Genomic DNA, 24,405 nt, shown 5'->3' with positions numbered 1-24,405 from the left:
CTATAAAGATTTAGAGAGCTTCGGTTGGACAGTAAAGAAGGAGGCAGATAGATTAGGGTTGAATAAATATGAAAATAATCCTTCTGTAGCTATTCCAGTGGTTCCAGCGTGGTTGTTTCCAATGCCTTTGATTTGACTTTCAAATACAAAAAGAAATAAATGAAAAGGAGAAGATCATTCCTATAAATATAGTAGTTCAACAGTACATAAATCAAGCATATTATTCACAGTTACAGATTTATACGGATGGGTCGAAGGATCCTGAATCTGGAAGGACAGCAGCAGCAGTATATATTCCTGCATTTAAAATCAAAATAGCCAAAAGAATATCTGATCATTTGTCTGTTTTTACTACAGAATTAATAGCAATTATATTAGCACTACAATGGATTGAAGAAATACAACCAAATAATATTGTAATATGCACAGATTCAATGTCTGTTCTAACAAGACTAGAGAGTGGTAAATCTGCAGCGCGGCAAGATCTAATATATGAAGTATTACAGTATTTGTTTAGAATTAGACAATCAGGGATAATGGTATACTTCCTATGGGTACCGGCTCATACTGGGGTGGAGGGAAATGAGGAAGTGGACTGCTTGGCTAAGATGGCTCTGAAGCACTCACATAGTGAAATTAATATAGCAATTAGCAAATCTGAAATCAAGAGAATTATATCAGTTGAAGTAAGAAAGATATGGCAAAAGTTATGGGATAGTGGAATAAAAGGAAGGCATCTTTACCAGATACAGGGGTGTGTAGGTGAAGAGAGAATAAGATGTGGGAGTAGGAAGAAAGATGTTATTATAACAAGAATGAGGATTGGACATTCAGCTTTAAATTTCAATGTACACAAAATAGGGAAGCATGAAAATGAAAGATGTGATAAATGTGGGAATCCAGAAACAGTAAAGCACATTCTTCTAGAATGTGATGCGTATGAAAGAGAAAGAAATCAACTTAATCATAAATTAGGTTTGATGGGATATGATAAAGTATCACTAAAGATATTACTAGGGAATAGACAAATGCAATCAAGAATTAAAGAAGAAGTGTTCAATTATCTAAAAAAGACAGGAAATATGGAAAGAATATAAATTGTAATAGTGGGTTATTTTTATTTTATTTATTTTTAAATATAATATCCTTCTCTCTACCAAATCTGTTCACTCCACACTCCAGATCAGTAGGGGGCGGTAATGCACCTTTAAGTTGGTTTGCCAAAACCGCCAATAAACATCAGAAGAAGGCATCATGCTGAAATCCAAAGAAATTCAGAAACAAATGAGAAAGAAAGTAACTGAGATCTATCAGTGGGGTCACTTCAAATTTCATGTGAACTTTAAGGCTTGTGTTCACTACTATCAAATCCTTTGAAAGGTGTGACGGGATCAGGATGTTTAGCTTGTGGAAGTAATTGACTGTCCCTGACAAATGGCACCAACAAGGTTTTGGAGTAATACATCGCGGTGAGAGAGAGAGAGATGTGGGATCTGACATAAAGACTTATTTTTCTCATTTATTGTTTGTGTATTTACTATATAGTATTTTGTTTCTTGTACATGATAATGTATGCCTTAACTTAAAATATACCCATGTCTGGAATGCTGAAAATGTTATTTTCTCTCATGCAAACTGTGTTTGTCCATGGCATGCCTGGGATTTTGATCCTATTTGTTGACAGAAATGCTCATGTTTCGTTTATCAAGCAATATGCATCTCCTCTGCTCACTGGCCTAATCTCTGCATGTCTCCAACCAATCGAAGCGGTATGCATTACAGCAGACAGATCGTGATGAACTCTGACTCGTGGACTGTGTGGGAAGCACACTGGTATCTAAACACATTCAAGTGTCATAAACTTCCAGCCCCTGTTATGAGTTAAATAAACACTAACGTAATGCTTTATTAAATGAGTCGTACAGCTGATAGATTAGATGGGCTGTTTTTCCGAAGGGGCGTGTTCTTACGATCTCGACTGAACGCTCCGCTCAGCTCTGCCTCTGTATCTGGCGAGCTACTAACTATCTACCCAGGCAGCGACGGTTGTAGTACTCGAAGCTGAAAATAGCCAGCTAGCTTTACTGCTCCCGTCTAATCGAAGTCACAGTCGATAAGAAGTTAAAATGCCGAAAATGAATCCAAATTCATGAATGCGCCGAAGACATTTGCAGGAGAAAACTATGGAAGACTGAGAGACGGGAGACATTTTATCGGCGAATTTTTACCGGCTTTTCGGCCAAGCCACCAGCTTAAACAGCCTTCGCAAAAAGCTGCTGCTTCTCCACGGAAGTTGTGGTCGGAAAATACGGTAAACTGTCTGGTTTGTAACGTGTATTTTTTGTTTGTTGCCAATTCAAGTTGTGAGGTCAATGTCAACGGTCGCTTTGCTCAGCTGGCTGTTTGAATACCGCACGCGGCGTTTCTGTGCTGGTTACTCGGGCTAGAGCGGCTAACTAGCCCGCCAGCTTTAGCAGCCTCGGCGTTTCGATCGCCTCGGACTTTATCTGTAAGCATATTCGTATATACGCTGTCTCAGAGCAACAGTTTTATGATTTGGAGTGGTAACGGTGCTGTCATTGTTTATTTTTGTGTAAGGGTGTTCTCGGGAAACTTAGCTGAATCTGAAGTTCTGTTGGACTGTAAACATGGCTGACGATTCGTTCTAGAATCTAGGGCGCGCAACCTAACATTTTCTTGTGATACTTTTTCTAACCGCTGATTGGCTAGACGGAGAGTGTGGACGGCTGTGATTGGTTGTCTAAGTATGTGGTGTTGATAAACTTCTCAGCCTCTTGTGGTCGTCGCACTTCAGTGACAAATTCTTCAAAACTCCACTTTAAGTTTAGTAATATGCCTCCTAAAGTGCTTAAGTCAGTTGATACGAACGCAAGAAAGATGTGAACTTCGGCGTGGCTCTGTATTACGATTTAAAAGTCGTTTTAGCTTTGGCAGTAAGAGGGCGAACCGCGTGAGGCCTTGAGAGGAAAAGTCCCGCCCATTAGACGGCAAAAATAAAAACACTGTAATTTGGCGACCGACCTGAACTTAATCCTTCCAATGAATTTGTGTAATCGAATGTCATAATAAACTAAACTAGCAATGGATACATTTACATACCAATACACTAATTTCATATTGGAAAGTATGGATTTGTACTTGTAGGCCTATATATATTTCGCCTGATAGTTGACGTTCGAATTGACTTGACGTAAGTTATAGGAGTTGTATAAACATGTTACTGTTTTGGGGAATTGAATATATGTGCTCTGCTGTATACTTGGTCAATTTGGGTATTTCGTTAAATTTTTATGTAGTATTTATTGTATTATGGAACTATTTTGATCATTTCTAAAAAAAATAATAATAATTTTTATTCGCGTTAACATAATATAAATACAAATGTCTTTCACACGTTTAACAAGCAAAAGTCACTGGTTAAATTATACAAACAATAAACGATGTAAAAAGGTGGCAGAGTATAATAATAATATAATTGATTTTGTAATGTTAATTTGAATTCGTAAATATTATTCTATTATGTAAATAGACATTATAATTGTAATGAACAATTTTTACTATTTTTAAGTAGTGCGAACAATAAAATAAGTAAAAATAAATATAAAGGTGGTATAATAAAATATAAAAGGGGTGAGGTTGCACATCAATCAATATTACGTTTAACAGTAATAATATAATGCCTAATAGCCTTTTTATATTATTGTATTTTTTACATTTATACAAAACACTACAGTGTTGTTTAAAGCCATGTATAAAATAAAAAGTTTAAAAAAGCTCATCAACATGTCATGATGCGGGTTGTGTGCACTTCCAGGAAATGAGTGTGCACGGTATTAGACATACATGACTCAGTCGACCATGGGTGAAGTGAAAACGTCTTCGTGTTGACAGTTTGGCCAGACATTGACTGCACATTGGTATGTTTGTGTTGTGTAAATTAATTAGGATTCTTATGCTTGTTCTTTTTCTCTTTTGTCCACACAGGTCGAGGTACAAAGGGGCAGCGTGGTGTGAGTCCCCATGAGAAAACCACGACGGAGGGGAGGCCTGCCCGGGGCCCAAAGTGATGCCGCGGATACGGGTACAGCAGGTAGGGGGGCATCACAGCCACGCTCACTCTCTCCCTACCGGCTGAAGGTTTCACCCACCAGAGAAACCCTAACGTACGCCCAGGCTCAGAAGATTGTGGAAGTGGACCTGGATGGAAGATTGCATCGGATCAGCATCTTTGACCCCTTGTTGGTGATCACTGAGGATGAGATGACAGCTCAGGACATCGCCGAGTGCAACAGCAACAAGGAGAACAGTGAGCAGTCATCGGTGACCGCCGTCGTCAGCTCGCCGCGCCGATCGACGGCCCACAGGGGGAAAAAGAAAGATGTGAAGCAGTTGTCGTCATCGTCATCACAAAACCACTGTTCCAACTCTCACGGACAAACTCCGATGCATTCTAATGTGAACAGCCACCACGGCACCTTACCCAAGCCTACTTTCAGAGAACAAGAGTCTTATGAACCGGTTGAGGCATCTCCTCGCCCTTCGGCATACTACCGTTACATTGAGAAGTCCGGTGAAGAGATGGAAACGGATGCGGAGTATGACATGGACGAGGAGGACTTGGCCTGGCTGGAGCTGGTGAACGAAAGACGAGCGTCGGAAGGCCATCCGCAAGTGTGTCCCGACACTTTCGAACTCCTGATAGATCGTCTAGAAAAAGAGTCGTTCTTAGAGTCACGAAGCCATGCGCCCTCACAGAGCATCATCGATGAAGACGCCTTCTGCTGCGTCTGCCTCGACGACGAATGTCTCAACAGTAACGTTATCCTGTTTTGTGACATCTGCAACCTGGCTGTGCACCAGGAGTGTTACGGCGTTCCCTACATCCCTGAGGGCCAGTGGCTCTGCCGCTGTTGCCTGCAGTCACCCTCTCGCCCTGTGGACTGCGTGCTTTGCCCGAATCGGGGCGGAGCGTTTAAACAGACCAGCGACGGGCGATGGGCACATGTGGTCTGCGCTATTTGGATCCCAGAGGTGTGTTTCGCCAACACGGTTTTCCTTGAGCCCATTGAGGGCGTGGACAACATTCCACCAGCTAGGTGGAAGCTAACATGCTACCTGTGCAAGCAGAAAGGTTGCGGGGCGTCCATTCAGTGCCACAAGGCCAACTGCTACACGGCCTTCCATGTAACCTGTGCGCAGAGAGCTGGACTCTTTATGAAAATAGAGCCGGTCAGAGAGACTACTGTGAATGGGACTACGTTTTCGGTGAAAAAGACTGCGTTTTGTGAGGTGCACTCACCGCCTGCGAAGGACGGGTCGGATGATGAGACCGGGGGGAGGGTTTTGGGGTGTCGTGCTAATAGGGGTCGCAGTGCCTACACACAGACGCCACAGCTAAAAAAGCAGAGACGAAGCAATAAACTGGATTCTAAGCAAAAGAAAGGAAAGAAAGAAGAGGTGTCGAAAAAAGTCGCAACACCATTGGTCACTGTTCCAGAAATACCTACTCACAGGTAAATACATTGTATATTATAATATTTTATGTAATATTTAATTAAAATGTTATATATATACATTTTTTATTATTATTAAATATATATAAATATATATTACTTTTTAAAGAAGTCTCTTATGCTCAATAAGGCTGCATTTATTTGATCAGAAATGCAGTAAAAACAGTAATATTGTGAAATATTATTACAATTTAAAATGTTGGTTTTCTATTTTAAAATATAATTTATTGCTGTGATGCAAAGCTGTATTTTCAGCATCATTACTCCAGTCTTCAGTGTCACATGATTCCTCAGAAATCATTCTAATATGCTGATTTATTATCAATGTAACATTTGTGCTGCTTAATATTTTGTTTGGAACCTGTGATAAATGTACTGACCCCAAACAGTAGTGTGTAGTGTTACAAAATATCGTATTTTTGATCAAATAAATGCTGAAAGGTAGTATGTAAAAGTTTAAGTAAAGTTTATTGTTTGTCATTATTTTGCTGGTGTTTTTTACAGATTGAACAAAATGTCTAAAGATGTGATCATACAGAAGAAGAATCAGTTCATGCAGAGACTTCACAACTATTGGTTACTTAAGCGTCAGTCACGCAATGGAGTGCCTCTCATTCGTCGTTTACATTCACATCTGCAGGGCCATAGGAGTGCAGAACAGGTCAGTGTTTATGCATATATTAATTTTGTAGACATAGTCCACACCCCTTACACACAACTACAGTATCATGGGTTGTGTACATGTTATCAACTCTGTGTAGGCGGAGCCAGATGAAAAGCTGAATGCTGTGAGAGAAGAGCTGAAATACTGGCAGAAGCTTCGTCACGATCTGGAGCGAGCGCGACTCCTGATCGAGCTCATCCGCAAGAGAGAGAAACTAAAGCGAGAGCAGGTAACATACTGAAACGTTACATATGATTACTGTGTATTCGTACATAATAAAGTCAATGAAGGTATCTTGAATAAATGATGACAACCAGAAATGTGGACTCAGGTTGAACCCGAGTCTTGTTTTTTTTTTAAGTTTACAGCCTCCAGCATAAAACACATGTGCTGAACCTATTTTTGCCCCATGTAGCAAGCTGAATTTAAAATGCACCATTAAACTAATAATAAACAAGATCAATGGAATATAGTCTTTTATGAAGCAACATAAAACACTGAAGTAAACAATTGAAAGAAAAGAGATGCCTGTCTGGCTTGGTGCAAGCAGCACAAACACTTTCTTTTTTTAATAAATCTCACTAAATCCAGAAGAATAAGCAGTTCATAACTACAGTTTGTTTCATGTAAATTATCTTTCAGCTGTAAATATGATGCCCCTCCTCATGAAAATTAAAATTTGTGAGGATCAAGTTTGTACTAGTTCTCAATTGGTTTTGAAAACTGCTTTTCAATTGCTCGCTCCCAATAACCATTTCATAACTTATAACTGTTATCAAAGAGAATACTCAATTTGATAACCCTGAACTGTTTTCTGTATAGAGCTGAAGCTCTATTGTGCAGCAGAAATGCTGTCATTGTGAAAGTACAGCACAAGCCTGCTGTTACAGTTACGCTGCAGTGTAATAAGAGTCAGGCTATGACTTGATTTGGCGAATATTGCATGTAAAATTGGACTTTCTTTCATTTCTTGAGCTTTGACTTGGCTGGTTTTTCAGACTGGCAAAACCACACGTGACATCTTATACTATGTGTGAAAGTGATGAAGGCACATTTTAACGTAAATACGTTTCAACCACTTCCTTTGCAACTAATAGGTGGTTGGAAAAGGAAATAATCTACAACTATTTGAGCAGCAGAACATACTGACAAACTGTCATTTGCTACTTGCTATTTTGATATTAATTTAGAGGGAGTGTTCACATTCAAAATAACTTTTTACTGGACAGAAATGTATAAGCCTGTGCATGAAAGACAAATTTTTTTTGGTCCATTTTTCCGGAAGATTACAATTTTTAAAGGATTTTAAATAAATTGAAATCTGAAAAATAAATTTCAAATCTCACTAAAAGCCACAAAACTGTAATATATGACCCATGACTTCTTTTCTATAATTTCATCCCATGTGTCACTTTGTACAGATAAAAATGTGCAAGGTGTCTCGCTATAACCATGAGTTGGTTCTGTAGGTGAAGATTCACCAGGCTGTGACTGAGCATCAGTTAACTCCTGTCCTGGTACTGCTGCGGTCCACTTTAGAACAGCTTCAGGAGAAAGATACTGCAAAAATATTTGCTCAGCCTGTCAACTTGAAAGAGGTCTGTCTATTTTATATACATTCATATACACTACTGTTCAAAACGTTGGAAAAGAAATCTTTTATTCTCACAAAGACTGCACTTATTTGAAAAATACTGTATAATATAAACTGTAATATTGTGAAATATTATTAATTGGAAAAAAGGCAGAATTACTGGAATTATTGAGGAAAAAGCAGCCATTAACTCCAGTCTTCAGTGTCACGTGATTCTTCACAAATCATTCTAATATGCTGATTTGCTGCTTAAGAAACTATTCTAATATCAATGTTGAAGACAGTTGTGATGCTTAATATTTGTTGAAACTTTAATAAAAAAAAAATCAGGATTCTTTGATGAATAGCAAGTTCAAAAGAATAGCATTTATTTATAATAAAAAACATTACAAGAGACTTTTCTGTTGCTTTTGGTCAATTTAACCTGCCCTTGTTGAATAAAAGTATTGAATTATTTTTATTTTTTTTATCTTACTCGCCCCAAACTTTTAAACAGTAGTGTAAATGTCAAGTCATGATCGATTAGGCTAACATGTGGCACAGGTTTTTCATGTTTGCCATTTATACAGCATCTTCAAAATATTTATAAAATGCAAATCTACTCTCATATAAAAATCCTAATATCTTCATTTAGAAGATTCAAGCCTTAAACAGAAATTGTGCTCTTGGGTTCTCAGGTCCCAGATTATCTGGAGTTTATCACACACCCCATGGACTTCTCCACCATAAAATCCAAATTGGAGGCTCCCAAATATCGCTCCATCACTGACCTTGAGGCTGATTTCAACCTCATGATCTCCAACTGCCTGCTTTATAATGCTAAAGACACTGTGTTTTACCAAGCTGCAATACGCCTGAGGGACCTAGGAGGCGCTATCCTGAGGCACTCTCAGAGACAAGCCCAAAACACAGGCTTCGACCTGGACACGGGCATGCACCTGGCAGAATCGCCACATAAAAATGACTACTACCGCTGCACTTTGGAAGATGGTGAGTAGTTAACAAAAAAATCACATAAAAGTCAATACAAACAGTTACTTGTTGGCAGTGGTAAAGTTCATACAATTAGGTGGGATTTCTTGACTTGGACTACTAATTAAAGGCACAATATGTAATTTTCGCCGCTAGAGGGTGCGTATTCAAAAAATAAACAGAGGCAAAGGCATAGTTTGATGACGCTATGACTGAGTGTGGAATCATGGGAGTTGTCGTCTTCATCCCCACAGCCGATGCAATTCGACGGGACTCGAGCAGAAATCATGTTCATGGATGAGCTAATGATTTATTAACATAGTAGAATGAAGCAGGGTGAGGCTGAAAGCCGTCGAAGCGAAACGAGGCCGCTGAACGAGCGTGACGCATGGCTCGAAAGCAGCAGAGCTTTTATTATGGCACAGTCGACCGCTTCCGCTCCTTCCTGTCGTGCGTATGTGGGGGGGGAAAAGCAGCACTGTAGATACATTTGAAAGTTCTGTTATAATGCAACTTTGTGCGGTCGTCACCGGTCTAATAAAACGCACAACATATTAACGCGTCTTTGGTGTTTCCATGGTTTCTACAAAACAAAACCGGAAATCGAGGGGTTATGACGTCATTGGCAGGCGACACAATGACACTGGAACAAATAATAGATTCATGAGACCACGAATGCATCTAAAATAAAATATGCTATATAAATAAATATTATCCGTGAGAGCAGAGCCCAAAGCTTGTGGCCAGTGGTGTTCGGACTGGAGTTTGAACCTCTGCTTAATGATATAAACGGGAATCACCCACGAGCTCCCCTGCGAGCTGTCCCAGCACAGCGCAGGGGGAACAATTTTACTCTATCGCTTTGGTCTAAGCAACGGGGCGTCCCGGGGCTCGAAATTCGCAGGGTAGGAGGGGGTAGTGACGCTGGGTGTAACTAAAAAGGTGCCATTGTCCGGTTGGGGAGTTACGGAACAATCTCATAACGCATAATCATATTAACTGTTTATCTCCTGAACTGCAACTTTCTTTACCACGTTATTCAGCGCCAATCCCGCCTTGCAGTCAATTTCACTGGTTAAGGTTAGGGTCAGGTGTGGGGTAGGTTTAGGTGTTAGCATTTTTGTAGCATAGTGTAGGAAATCAACACTTTAATTGACACAACCAATCAAATCTTTAGAATCAGCTGTGGGGCGTGGAGGGGGGGTGGGGGGGGGGGGAAATTGCACGTGTGTGTCTGTCAATGGAAGGAAGCCACGCCCTATTTTGGAGCTCCCACCCCGTTTTGGAGTTCCCGCCCCCATTTGGAGATCTCCAGGCTGCAGTAGGGGTTATGCGCAACAGACTTCCGTATTCTGTTAACCGGGTTTCGTCGCTTCCGGTTCAAGCATTTTGCATATGCTTAGTTAAATATGAAGCAGTTTTACTCGAAATGCCTTTAAAGTAGATACCAATGATGATCGTAACCAATGTCCATCACATATGCGGACTGATATCTAAAAGTTTTTTTTATTTTTATTCTTTTCACATTTAGATATAAAAATTTTATAAAACGTCAACAATAAAAACAGCTAGCTAGTTTAACTGATTATCTTAAAAGTCCATAGATATCGCTATTATTTAATACGGCTGTTAACACGTTCTCCGACAAGCGGAAGCAGTGAGACCTGTCTTCCGGGTTTGGTCAGGTGATGTTCGATTATATACCCTGTTATACCCTTCTCAACGGAAGTGTACCAAAAAAGTGGTACGGTACGGTTCGCTATTTTGGTACCATTCACAAATTCTGACAGTGGAAATGAAAATAGTTGCGTACTGTACTGTACCGAACCGTACCGCTCAGTAGAAACGAGCCGTAAGTACACAAGCCAGCAAAATATATAACACTGATCTAGTGGTTTTTGGATATTTTAATAAAAAGATCTTACATATTGTGCCTTTAAATCATATTATTGCTCTTTTGTTGGTTTTATTGCTTCTATTGTCCTCATTTGTAAGTCGCTTTGGATAAAAGAGTCTGCTAAATGACTAAATGTAAATGTACTAAGGAACGCTCAGAATAGCAGCTGCATAGCAATGGCACAGTTTCTTCTTGTTTGGTCAGAAAAAATTCTAGAAACATTTTACTGTAGCAACATGACTTTAAACCACTGATCTATAATTATAGAACATTATAGAGATATCATATAGATCAGTGCTTTAAAGTTATTTTTCTAAAAAGGCAAATAGCATTATGTTTACCTTTTATTCTTTGTTAATAATGGTTGGTTTTGTTTTGTGTGTAGTCGACACGCTGCTAGACCCTGATAATCGATTGCACATGACCACAGAAAACCAGTTGAGGGAGCTGCTAGACAAATTAGATGTGGTGACATCCATGCGCTCGAGCGGTGCACGCACACGCCGCATACGCCTGCTCCGGCGAGAAATCAACAACATCCGCTATAAACAGCATGCGCGCAACTCACACATGCTCAATGGAGACCTCAAAGAAGAAGAAGAGGAGGAGGATGAAGACAAAGAGATGGATGGTGAACATAACCTGTCATCATCATCGTCAGATAAAGGTGAGACTTGACTACGGTTGGGAATCAAGAAACAGGTATTCAGAATTCCTTTTTTTTTTCAGTTAATATTCCAGATCAGACCAAAAAATTTTTCATGACATGCAGTTCTGTTAACGGTATTTGAAAGTCTGCATTCTTTTTAAAGTTGGCATGAAATGTAAATTCAACATATTTTCTAAATGTATTTTGTTAATCCTATTGTAAACGATTCATCAATGCATATGTTTCTTTAAAAAATAAATTAATTAATTTGACCTTGGAATTTTTCATTAAAATATCCTAACTGGATATTTTGGACTTCTCTCTGGTCACATATATGGTTCTATCACATACTACTACCGTAACATCTTGACTTTTATAAATTGATCAAAAAAAGTCACAAACCAGTCTTGAACTCTGATTCAAACCAGTAGTTCTAATTAATCTTTTACTCACTCTAAACTGTTCTTGACTTAAAGCCTGTTTACACCAAAAACGTTAACTATAACTAACTTTATTAGCATCCACGCCTATGCACAATAACTTTGTTTATTATAAGTATGCGGTGCAGTTTTGTTGCTCTGCCACTTTAAATGCTCAGGATCTATAAAACAGGATGCAATTCTGATTTGCTGTTTATCGTTCATTAGCTGGAAAAAAGATATCGTTCCTCTGCGCTGTTATTGTTATAGTTGTGATGAGGACTCTGCTTTTCTTTTGAATTTAGAATGATTTTTTTTTTAAACTGTATCTTTATCGTTATAGTTACCGTCCTTGGTGTGAACAGGCCTTTACTCATGAATCGCAAGTTGCTTCATTCGTCATGTCTAAATCAAAATGACTTTAATGTGTACTTAAGAATGTAGTTAGGAATTGTAAAGTGGAATCAGAACCAGAGTTGTTTAATTCCATTCCTTCAGCAAAATCTTTGATTTTTTGACATTTTTGATCAATAATGGCAATCTGATTTTTGTAACATCTGGTTGTTCCTCTTCATCTAGATGACTGTAAGTCAACTCCCCCACCCATGCTGGAACCCACAGGCCTGGCTTTGTCCCCTCCACCAGCAGACACCCACCAGGAACCACCGACCCTCCGACCCATGACGTCCGACCCCAGGACGTCCCCATGCACACCTAAGCGCCTCAAATTTAACAGCGAAAGCCAAGAGGCCGATTCAGACACTGCACCTGTGAACAGCTGCACGAAACCTGAGGACCGCCTGCCCGAGAACAAACTGATCAACGGCCTCTCCTCCACAGAGTCACCGACCCGGCCTGCCACAGGAGGGGTTGGGCGGCGAACGTCCGTCCTCTTTAAAAAAGCAAAAAATGGAGCAAAGCTCCAGCGTGAGCGAGACAATCAGATGCAGAACAGAAGCAGGGAGGAGGCCGTCAGCACTGACCCAGCCCATGCACGCACCCCTGACTGCACCGCCAACGTCAAGACTGAAACTTCAGCCCAGCCAAAACCTTCAATACCTCCGCCCATATCAACCCCGGCCAAACAGAGAGCAAGAAGCCGCAGCTGTAGTCCAGAGCACGAGAGAACGCCCCCTCGACTGATTCTAGAGCCTGGTAAGGAAAACAACTGCTTTACATGATGCATTACTTTACTGATTTTGTGATATGTTTACTTAAAGGGCTGCACGATTTTGGGGAAAATTGTTATTGCTATTTTTCCTGATTAAAAATTGTTTTGGTGAAAGCTCCTGGTTTGCACAATTTGGCAAAACAATGTGATTGCATTTCATTATGTAAAATAATAATTTTTATTATTACTTCTACCCTGCTCTGGTGAGAGAGGGCGCTCTACATTCATACTACATGCATACAACACGTTGATTCGATTATTTTGAGTTACACATACCAGTAAACATCTTTTAAAAAAAAAAAAAGTTTTATGTTTGAGAATTGTATCTATATATAGCCTGACATCAAAAGTGACCATGTTTACATCATTAATGCCTCAGTCCGGGGATTATCAAGCATTTTTTTGTCAGTTGAACCCCTTTGACCTAAAACACCTCTGAGAAGTTAACATTTCAGTATTGTAATAATGGCAGTCATTTAACAACACATTCATATTCACATTTCTCTAGTTAATGGTCACATGACATGCAGGTAAACCATTTTTTTTCATTAGTGTTTTATTTTGATTGCTATTATTTATTATATTTTGATTTGTTTTAATTGAAATAAGTGGTTGTACCTTTACATTTTTATGATGTAATTATGATTTAATGTAGAGTTTCATCAACTCACTTCACTGGTGAACAAATCAAGTATTTTATTTTTTCATTGCTTTTATTATTTATTATATTTTGGTTATTTTGATTGTTATTAAAATTTTATTTTAGTAAAATAAGTATAATATAAAAAAAATATATAATTTCACATTTGTAGGATTTTAATAAAAAAAATTTAATTAAAAAATGTATTATTTTGAATATTTGTATTTTATTAAAATAAGTAATTTTAATGTTATGTTTTTATTATTTAATTATTACCAATCATTTTTGTTGACTCACAAACCCCCGTTTGGAAAAAAAAAAACCTGTGTTAGAATATAAATGTTTGAATGAATCACTGCCATTTTCTTAAGATAGCTTTTTACTTTTTAAAGTTTAACAAACCACTTGTATATTGTAAAGACACCTTGTGTATATAAGTATGTTTTTTTTTATCATATAGTATCTCATTTAATTTTTTTCTTCTCTTGTTTATTGTGAAATAAATTGCCTGGAGGAACAAAGAAATGAAGGTTGTGTATATACGTGTAAAAAGATTTTCAGATGAACTGACTTCCTATATAGTGTATCCTGCTTGTCTTTGATATCGGATGGTGTGAGTGTGTTCATATATATGTACATTACCGACATACGATCGTGTATGTATGTGTATATGTACCAACTCACAGTTGTCTATGGTTAAATATATATTCTCATTTTTGATACAAAAAAGTAATTTATTTATGGACCGTAAAGAGAAAAAGGAATTAAATTATATTGGTTCAATATGGAAATCAGATCTCTTATTTAAGATGATAAACTATTGCATATTCTTTTGAGATCTAACTTCACATGTTCTTTCAGATCCTGGTTTAGTTCTTCTTAAGATTTCAAGGTGAAATGCTAGAGAGATGATGATGACGACTGCATATTGTACACTTGCTGTTGGTCCCTTGTCACCATCAAGCACGGAACCTTGTATTTATTGTAGAACGTTGTGGAGCTTTTGTTCACTGTTTATAAGATGGAACCTCTAAGAAATTTTAAGCTTGTACAAACTGCAGATTTTAGCTACCCACCAAATAACCTGTCTCAAACAGTATTTTCTCATGTGGGAAAATAAATGTTCTATTGAAACTCTTCTATGTTTGATATTGATGTTTGATATTGATAAATGCATTGTTTTACTGTACATTTTTGAGTATTTGTAAACACTAACAAGCAACTTTATAAAGTAGATGTGCACTTATATTTTCCATGTACATTTTAAAATGCTATATTCTTATAAGTGCTTAAGGAGATATATCTTTATTTATTGGAATACCTCATAAAGCGTATCTACTTATTACGATAAACCGATTAAAGAGTCACTCAGGAGAGCTACCGCGCTTGTTTAGCCCGATTAGAAAAGTAGCCAATCAGAAACGCTCTCTATCTGTCAATGATCTTGAACGCTCGGATTTGTTGAGATCGGGTTGGCTGACGTGTTTGAGGAGGGCTGGGGTCATAGGCTGAATAGTTTCCAATGGCATCTGGCGAAAATTAATAAAAGGTGAGAAATTGTTTTATGCTCACATTTCACAATAGTATTGGGATACATTTTATTTTTTCAAGACGGTACTGTTAGGGGATAAATGTGTAATTGTTTGCAAAATATTTCAAGCGTGTGTATTTTGTAAGGGGTCACGTGAGATAGATGCTTCATTAAATAACACTAGAAACGTTGACCATTAGTGTGGTAATCAACATACAGTGGGTACGGAAAGTATTCAGACCCCCTTAAATTTTTCACTCTTTGTTATATTGCAGCCATTTGCTAAAATCATTTAAGTAAATTTTTTTTCCTCATTAATCTACACACAGCACCCCATATTGACAGAAAAACACAGAATTGTTGACATTTTTGCAGATTTATTAAAAAAGAAAAACTGAAATATCACATGGTCCTAAGTATTCAGACCCTTTGCTGTGACACTCATATATTTAACTCGGGTGCTGTCCATTTCTTCTGATCATCCTTGAGATGGTTCTACACCTTCATTTGAGTCCAGCTGTGTTTGATTATACTGATTGGACTTGATTAGGAAAGCCACACACCTGTCTATATAAGATCTTACAGCTCACAGTGCATGTCAGAGCAAATGAGAATCATGAGGTCAAACCAGCCTTAAAAGTAGGGTGAGAAAATTGTCATGCACCTATTTTTTAAGGGGGCAACAGTGAGAATCCTGCCACTTCGTTATATGATTGTGAGGCAATAGTTTAGTTTAATCATATACTACTTTGAATCATAACCCAAAGCATGCTATATAATTAAAATATCATTAGGCTGAAACTATTAGGTGGTCTTCTGTTGACAAATTAATCTTTTGTAAATGTTTAGACACTTATAACCATGCTCTACACAAATCACTTAAATTACATTTTGGATTCAAAAGACAAATTTTGCCAAAAGGTTATGAATTTGTAGCACTATTAAAAAAAATGTGTAATACAATTATCATTAAAAAAGAAAAAGCTTGGCTCAAAATCTGAATGGATTTGAAGCTTCTGAAGAAAATGATTACATATTTATTATTAACGTGGATCTGAAAATTGATAAACAGAATAATAAATGCAAATTCATGTATATTACAACATGAATGAAAAGCAAGTAGTCACTAAAACACAAAATAAACATGTTTATTTAGTGCATATAAGAAATCATCAGCTTACATTGGTTTTATTTTTTTATTAAACTAAACTATGTTTGCACACGGGTAACCAAAAGTACACTGACCTGGGATATTGTTCTGGACAAAAATGAAAAGTGTATTGCAACAGAGATCAGATGTCATAAATCTCTCTCCCTAAAGGCTGTCTCAAGACTGCATGCCCCAGGGTTGCTGTGGGAGAAGGGTGAGGTGGTTGTGTCGTAGTGTTCTCAGCTCTGTCAACCGTCCCAGGAGCCTGGCAAAGCGTCGCGGGTCTTGTGCCGTCCCCTGACTACAGCAGCTGCAAGCTCGGGACAAGAGCTCCAAAACAAACTCCTGTAAGTTCTCAACACAGCCCACTGCACGCAGAGACGGCCTGTCTGCTTCACAACAGGGAAAAAATGGAGGTCATTTGAAGCGGTTCTATACACTCTTAATAATAACGTTTTTTTATTAGCGTCAATGGTTCCATGAAGAACCTTTAACATCCATGGAATCTCTCAATTGCAAAAAAGATAAATCTTTATAGTGGAAAAATGTTCTTCACACTAAGAAAAAATAGTTCTGAAAGGCTCTTTGGGGAACCAAAAACTTTTATTTTGTAAGCTAAACTTTTGTCATTTGCTGTCTGACCTGAATATGGTGTTCTGAATATTGTGACATCACATGGAAATTAGTCACAATTTTGTTCATCATAATCCACAGACCTGAGCATAACACTGCAGTCGCTGTTAGAAGTGCATATTCAGCCTCAGTTACCGCAATAGTCTCCATGCTGTGGAGGAAATTTACCACAGACCTCAAGAACTCATCATTCAACCCTTAACAAAAATCAAAATCACAATATTAGTAGAGACGAAAACATTTAGACTGTATATACAGTTATATCAGTTGGATTAATCACTGCATGTAATGTTACTTTGCTGCTATGATTATCACTGTTCGTTATAGATCACCTGCGTGTGTCAATGTCCTGATCCCAGTCTTGGACTCTAACGTTCTCACCCAATCAGGGTTTGAGTTATTCAAATTAGCTGAGTATAAAGCTGGTGATAGAAAACACAGCAGTGAGTCATTATTGATCTATAATGTGTTGAGTTTTCTGTTTCAATTGGCAATTTTAACGATACTATATGAGCACAATTTATTTATAGCACACGATTCAGCTAAGCTCTTAAAAACTCGCATTGTCCCGGACACCAATATTTTAACTATTCATAAAAGATGAATCACTGTCTGGCCAACTGAAATTTCAATACGGCTATAAAGATTAGGATCATGATTTTTTTTTTGGTAGTAGTACAGCACATTGTGAATCTATATTAGAACTGTTTGTGGTTGCTTTTGGAAATAGACACATGATGTCAGTCTTAACAAGCAGATTATGTATGTGATTACCAGTGCTAACAGTAGTGGGGTTCTCAGAGAACTGCTGAGCTAAGAGTAGGAACATGACTTCAACTGAAGAGCTGGACAGAAGTGTGTTCTGGTCAGAACTATCCAAAAGCTCAAACCCTAAACAAAAGATGACCACAAATTAGTTGTATTTAGAGGTGTGTGTGGTGTGATCTAAGAGAAGTTGGATGAAACTGACCAGGTACACTCCTTAAAAATTGCAAAAGCTTCTCCGTCTGAGGAGGAGTCAGATCTACACTGTTTGTCAAACTTGACCACAGAGGCACCTGGGGAAAGAAAAGAATGATGTCTAGTTATTATACATCACGGGCAGTATGTCTGTATTAATTTTTAAAGTGCCCCTATTATGCAATTTGTAAGGTTGCTAATATTGTTTTATGAGTCTCCTAAAACAGGTTTACATGCATGCAAGTTAAAAAAACAAGTACGTTTTCTCAAAAAATAGATTTCATTTTACGTCATTTCTAAATTATTCATAAACGACTTGTGCGAAGCAGTTCAAAGAATCAGTCTCTCCTTTGCGTGAGCCCTCACTGCTGGGATTGGTCAGATGGCGCAGTCCTTTGTGATTGGTCCAGAGCTGTAGAGAGATTGGCTCTGGATTGGTCTACCGCGTACAGCGCGTGTCGGAAACGAAACGCCCATTGCCATGACGGAATGACAGCCCTGGAGACTTGTCAATACATAGAAAAGATGGTATCGATGATTGTATGGTTCAATTGAAACGGTTGAAGTGGCTGATCGACAAGAGACTGATTCGCAAGCACGACTGGAGCAGGACGTTTCTCAGTGGTAAGTGTCAAGTGTTAACAAGTTTGTGGTAATTATAAGATGAACATCAACATGATGTTAACCACACGGAAATGTTACTGTTTGTGGGCGGGCAAGTTGGCGACGTAGAACGTGGGCAGACCTTATGCAATTTATTTATAGCACACGATTCAGCTAAGCTCTTAAAAACTCGCATTGTCCCGGACACCAATATTTTAACTATTCATAAAAGATGAATCACTGTCTGGCCAACTGAAATTTCAATACGGCTATAAAGATTAGGATCATGATTTTTTTTTTGGTAGTAGTACAGCACATTGTGAATCTATATTAGAACTGTTTGTGGTTGCTTTTGGAAATAGACACATGATGTCAGTCTTAACAAGCAGATTATGTATGTGATTACCAGTGCTAACAGTAGTGGGGTTCTCAGAGAACTGCTGAGCTAAGAGTAGGAACATGACTTCAACTGAAGAGCTGGACAGAAGTGTGTTCTGGTCAGAACTATCCAAAAGCTCAAACCCTAAACAAAAGATGACCACAAATTAGTTGTATTTAGAGGTGTGTGTGGTGTGATCTAAGAGAAGTTGGATGAAACTGACCAGGTACACTCCTTAAAAATTGCAAAAGCTTCTCCGTCTGAGGAGGAGTCAGATCTACACTGTTTGTCAAACTTGACCACAGAGGCACCTGGGGAAAGAAAAGAATGATGTCTAGTTATTATACATCACGGGCAGTATGTCTGTATTAATTTTTAAAGTGCCCCTATTATGCAATTTGTAAGGTTGCTAATATTGTTTTATGAGTCTCCTAAAACAGGTTTACATGCATGCAAGTTAAAAAAACAAGTACGTTTTCTCAAAAAATAGATTTCATTTTACGTCATTTCTAAATTATTCATAAACGACTTGTGCGAAGCAGTTCAAAGAATCAGTCTCTCCTTTGCGTGAGCCCTCACTGCTGGGATTGGTCAGATGGCGCAGTCCTTTGTGATTGGTCCAGAGCTGTAGAGAGATTGGCTCTGGATTGGTCTACCGCGTACAGCGCGTGTCGGAAACGAAACGCCCATTGCCATGACGGAATGACAGCCCTGGAGACTTGTCAATACATAGAAAAGATGGTATCGATGATTGTATGGTTCAATTGAAACGGTTGAAGTGGCTGATCGACAAGAGACTGATTCGCAAGCACGACTGGAGCAGGACGTTTCTCAGTGGTAAGTGTCAAGTGTTAACAAGTTTGTGGTAATTATAAGATGAACATCAACATGATGTTAACCACACGGAAATGTTACTGTTTGTGGGCGGGCAAGTTGGCGACGTAGAACGTGGGCAGACCTTATGCAAATGTGTTACTTCGTGACGTAGAACCGTAACAGAATAAGATTCGAACTCCTGACGACTCGTTTAGGCGATTGCGAGCCGACTCTTGTGGTAAGTGTCAAGTGTTAACAAGTTTGTGGTAATTATAAGATGAACATCAACATGATGTTAACCACACGGAAATGTTACTGTTTGTGGGCGGGCAAGTTGGCGACGTAGAACGTGGGCAGACCTTATGCAAATGTGTTACTTCGTGACGTAGAACCGTAACAGAATAAGATTCGAACTCCTGACGACTCGTTTAGGCGATTGCGAGCCGACTCTTTCTTTTTTTTTTTTTTTGATAGACAAAAACTTTATTTATCGTGCACTGTCAGCTTCACAACTTTGCAGATAGTTTATGTTCACATACAGCTACATGACACTGCATGAAAGGTAATATTCGAAAAGGCATAATAGGGGCACTTTAATGGAAAAAGACATACCCGGCAGTGCGTGTTGTCTTGAATTATGTACCTACGATAAGCCTCAACAATTCTATTCAGAATGCATCTCTGCTCTCTGGAGAAACCAGATACCTGCAAACAGTATTTTGAAGACAAGAAACTTGTTCTGAACTTTTTATATATAACAGACTTCAAATCTCACTAGAACTCAAATTTCATGGTTGGAAAGTCTAAATAATACGAGAGAGTTTTACCCGTGTGGTGAATCTGCTGGTGGATGAGACACTTCTGCTTTCAGTGTAGTCCTCTTCAGCTCTTCCTGTTGATCCGTTGTGTCCTCTGTGATTGGTGCCCTTCCTCAGTCTCTTTGACTGGCATTGCACCTCTGTAAGCAGACCTGACAAAAAGACACCAGCAATCAACATCCAATGAGATTATAAGTGTTTTTGGGTGAAGTAGCATCTGACATTGTCAGTTTCCCCAGAAATGACAGAAAACGAAGACTCGTGAGGATTCAGATCAGGCTAGAAGTTTTTACGTCAATCTCACACTCTGCCAGCATCCCGACGGCTCTGCACTTGCGCAGTCTGCAGTCCTGACACTTTCTCCGCATGTACATGTCCATCTCACAGCTTCCACCAGTCTTGCAGCGGTACACTGCCTTTTTAGTCACGCTGCGTCTGAAGAAACCTAAGCCAAGAGAGATACTCTACTGTTTAAAAAGTTTGGGGTCGGTAAGACTTTTTTGATGGTTTTGAAGTCTCAACAAGGCTGCATTTATTTGCTCAAAAATACAGAAAAATCAGTAATGATGTGAAATATTACTATTTAAAATATTTTATCTATTCCTGTAGTGGCAAAGCTGAATTTTCAGCATCCAGTCTTCAGTGTCACATGATGTTTCAAAAATCATTCTAATATGCTGATTTGTTGCGTAAGAAATATTATCACTGTTGAAAATAATATTTCTGTGAAAATGGATCATTTTTTCAGGATTTTTTGATTAATAGAAAGTAGAAATAGAAATCTCTTGTAACATTATAAATGTATTTACTGTCACTTTTGATCAATTGAATGCATCCTTGCTGAAAGTATTTTATGAAACGTACTGACCCCAAACCTTCGAATGGTAGTGGATATTCTTAAAATTCACAGTCTTTCTCATTCAGGGAAACAGACCAAACATTTTGCTGAGTTGGAGATATATACAAGCAAATAGCAACAGCAAGTACCAAATCATAGTCCATTGCTATTGGCTATTTAAAAAAAGATGAGACAAGCTCTTAGATATATCCCACCCAAAGGAACGCAGGAAAGAAAACTGGCATCAAGCCATTACATGGAGTCTTATAAGTACTTTTGGACATTAGTAAATACTGTAAATTCAAGAAGTGCATCATGGATTAATGTTGTCTTAAAATGCAGTGCTATTGTGATCGTCCAACCTTTGCATCCCTCACAGGTGAGGGCATTGTAGTGATATCCTGAGGCTTTATCTCCACACACCACACACAGCTCATCCTGGCCCTTCACTCGAGCTCCATGGTTCATCCTGGGCCTTTTTGGCACTTGAAGACCGACAATGCTGCCTCTTGTTGGGCTTTGGACCTCAATGTCTGGTTCACAGGTGAATTCAGAGCACTGATGGCTGTAGGGGTACTGCGGGTTGCACGCTTGAGCGTTTGGCGCTCCATACATTGAAAACTGCACATTGTCGTGGCTGAACGGCTGGTGGCCATAGAGAGGGCTTTGTAGATCTGGTTCCTGATAAGAGCAGCTCAGTGGATCCACAAGATCATCTGCAGCAAGGATTGAAGAGCATCTTGATGAATGAAAATATGTTCCTTTTTCACATTGATTCTCAAATTACCTAACGACTTTTATGAGGCCTTTGGGACGTAATAAAAAAAAATTCCAGAGCTAGAACTTTTGAATCTTTTCTGTCTCTGGAAACAGGATGCAGCTGAAGAGGTTACAGTTTTGTTTATGGTTGTTATTTGCTTTGAAGCTTATGGGGTTTTTATAACTGTACAGAACGGAGCCATCCTGATGTTTTTTTTCTGTCAGTGGGAAGGTTGTGAAGATGGATTTTAGATTTGAGTTCCCCCATAGAGGGAACATATGTCACAACTGGCAGCATTTCTGAAGCACATCTCCACAAGAAGTTTTTTTTTTTTTCATTTCAAGAATATAATATTTCACATGAGAAAAAATTATACGTAGTCGAGTAAAACTAATCTCATCCAACCAATTCCAGCAAATCCATCTCTGTTTTTCCATGTCATCCATAAATATCCTTCTGCAGTGTGGTGGTCTCTTTATTGGCCTTCAATCCTGTCTTTTTCACAGATGTTTTATGTCCTGTTACAGCTAGAGCATAACTTTCCGGTGAAAGTATCTGTTTGTAAACCACTGGAGTTTTTCATAAACATTAATGTTGGTGCGTAGCTGCTAATATACTATCATTGACTGACCTTCTAGACGCCACAGTGAGTTAAATGATAAAACGAAACTGAGACTTTGCAAAAGCGCTATTCAGACAGTAATTGTTTCTCAAGACAACATCTGGGAAATAATATTTGGACATTCAGATATTAATGCAATGAACTCGAGGATGAAGGAGACAAACCACTGTGCATAATACATGATCGGTCACAAGACCATATTTCAACATGGCGTCAATGAAGGAATCCAGTAAAATTGTTATTTTATTCATGTAGTTTATTTAGCTAATTTTTCTTCTTTTGTTTTGTTTGTTTGTCAAAGGTAAATGTATTTATTTATTATTGCAGTTATAGTGCCACAAAAATATTATTATACTATACTAAACATTATTATAATACACTATTATAGTATTTATTAATATTTTTTAATGACCAATTATTACATTTTCAGATTTTATTTTAGTTTTAGTGATTTTATTTTTTGTCAATTTTATTAGTTTTTATTTTCTTTAAATTTCTATGTAGCAAATTTCTGTTTGAGCAATTATTTAGTAATTACTTCAATTAACAATGGTTTTTAATAGTTTTATAGTTAACAATAACAACACTGATTTAGTGAAAGTCAGTGGGGTCCAAAACAATATTGGTTCCCATTGACCAAAACACACGTTTCTAAATCTATTTAAAAAAAAGCAAGAAAGTTAGTTGCTCAGGGTCTGAACAAAATAAGCGTGAGTAAATGATGACATTAATTTTTATTTTTGAGTGAACTATCACTTTAACAATATTGTAATTCCATAATGAATTGATTTATATATAGTAAAGTGTAATCTTACCATAGTACTGTGGCGGCTCTGTGATGTCAAATGTGTCTGATGTGGAGAGGTAGCCGCCGATAGACATGCTCAGCTCAGGATCTGTCCCCTCTCTCATCTGATCAGTTGGATTCTCGCTCTTCACTGAGAATGTCTGAATCTATAAAGAGCACAAAAACCTTCATTCACCCTGTTTGAGGATCATAATCCAATGCCTTCAAATATGTCTTCAGTAAGCCCTCCAACCCTAGAGAAAGATGAGCTATTTTAGGCGTCACTGTCTTTTAGGCGTCTGGCCTCCTCTGGGGCTCTGAGAGGATAAGACGAGAGATGAGGCCTGTGTGTCCGAACAGCTGCTCTGGCATGAGTTTCACAGAAAAGGCCTCACATAGAGCAGTCTGTCCCAAACACACTCAACAGGTTTGGCCTGTAGCTGACTCCCAGCATTCAATAGCAGCTGTGTGAACGTACCTAAACCCACACTTTTGTCCAGTAACTAAAGAGGACCTGCAATACACTTAAAGAGAGTGGCTACCATATTCAAAATGGATATATCGTTTTTTTAAAAATCAACCATTTTGGTTGTTTACTGAATGACATCCACAGGGAGCAATTTTATAGCTCGGAAACTGGTGCAAAGCATCATCAAGTTGACACTGACAAGCAACTTGAAAATTGCTTAAAGGAACACTCCACTATTTTTGAAAATAGGCTCATTTTCCAACTCCCCTAGAGTTAAACAGTTGAGTTTTACCGTTTTCTAATCCATTCAGCCGATCTCCGGGTCTGGCGGTAGCACTTTTAGCTTAGCTTAGCATAGATCATTCAATCTGATTAGACCGTTAGCATCTCGCTCAAAAATGACCAAAGAGTTTAAATATTTTTTCTATTTAAAACTTGAATCCTCTGTAGTTATATCATGTACTAAGACCGACGGAAAATGAAAAGTTGTGATTTTCTA

At 38.3% G+C, this 24,405-nt stretch overlaps 2 protein-coding genes across 3 annotated transcripts in view; one reads left to right on the top strand and one right to left on the bottom strand.

Moving 5' to 3' along the window:
• Positions 1–1,860: 1,860 nt before the first annotated feature.
• On the top strand, positions 1,861–12,910 carry LOC107570975 (bromodomain and PHD finger-containing protein 3-like). The gene is made up of 8 exons (XM_016257257.1): positions 1,861–2,311; positions 4,006–5,534; positions 6,039–6,195; positions 6,296–6,427; positions 7,668–7,796; positions 8,470–8,782; positions 11,047–11,328; positions 12,309–12,910. The coding sequence occupies exons 2-8, from the start codon at positions 4,042–4,044 to the stop codon at positions 12,908–12,910; spliced, it is 3,108 nt and encodes a 1,035-aa protein (XP_016112743.1). The 5' UTR covers positions 1,861–2,311; positions 4,006–4,041.
• Positions 12,911–16,232: 3,322 nt separating this feature from the next.
• Positions 16,233–24,405, bottom strand: part of LOC107570978 (bile acid receptor-like) — a 20,323-nt gene continuing 12,150 nt past the window's right edge. The window contains exons 2-11 of one of the 2 annotated variants that reach the window (XM_016257259.1): positions 23,466–23,604; positions 21,631–21,984; positions 20,735–20,875; positions 20,440–20,582; positions 20,225–20,317; positions 19,020–19,107; positions 18,824–18,940; positions 17,187–17,276; positions 16,938–17,051; positions 16,233–16,610 (exon numbers count right to left, since the gene is read on the bottom strand). In XM_016257259.1, the coding sequence (XP_016112745.1) occupies positions 16,399–16,610; positions 16,938–17,051; positions 17,187–17,276; positions 18,824–18,940; positions 19,020–19,107; positions 20,225–20,317; positions 20,440–20,582; positions 20,735–20,875; positions 21,631–21,984; positions 23,466–23,562 (1,449 nt within the window). In that variant the 5' untranslated portion in view covers positions 23,563–23,604 and the 3' untranslated portion in view covers positions 16,233–16,398. The remainder of the gene's footprint in view (positions 16,611–16,937; positions 17,052–17,186; positions 17,277–18,823; positions 18,941–19,019; positions 19,108–20,224; positions 20,318–20,439; positions 20,583–20,734; positions 20,876–21,630; positions 21,985–23,465; positions 23,605–24,405) is intronic. The other variant, XM_016257261.1, reaches the window with a different exon arrangement.

The sequence above is a fragment of the Sinocyclocheilus grahami genome, unplaced genomic scaffold (genome assembly GCF_001515645.1).
Source record: "Sinocyclocheilus grahami isolate Dianchi unplaced genomic scaffold, SAMN03320097.WGS_v1.1 scaffold1529.1, whole genome shotgun sequence".
Classification (NCBI taxonomy): Eukaryota; Metazoa; Chordata; class Actinopteri; order Cypriniformes; family Cyprinidae; genus Sinocyclocheilus; species Sinocyclocheilus grahami.
Note: the sequence above shows the minus strand (reverse complement) of the source record. Positions and strands in the feature narration are given on the sequence as shown.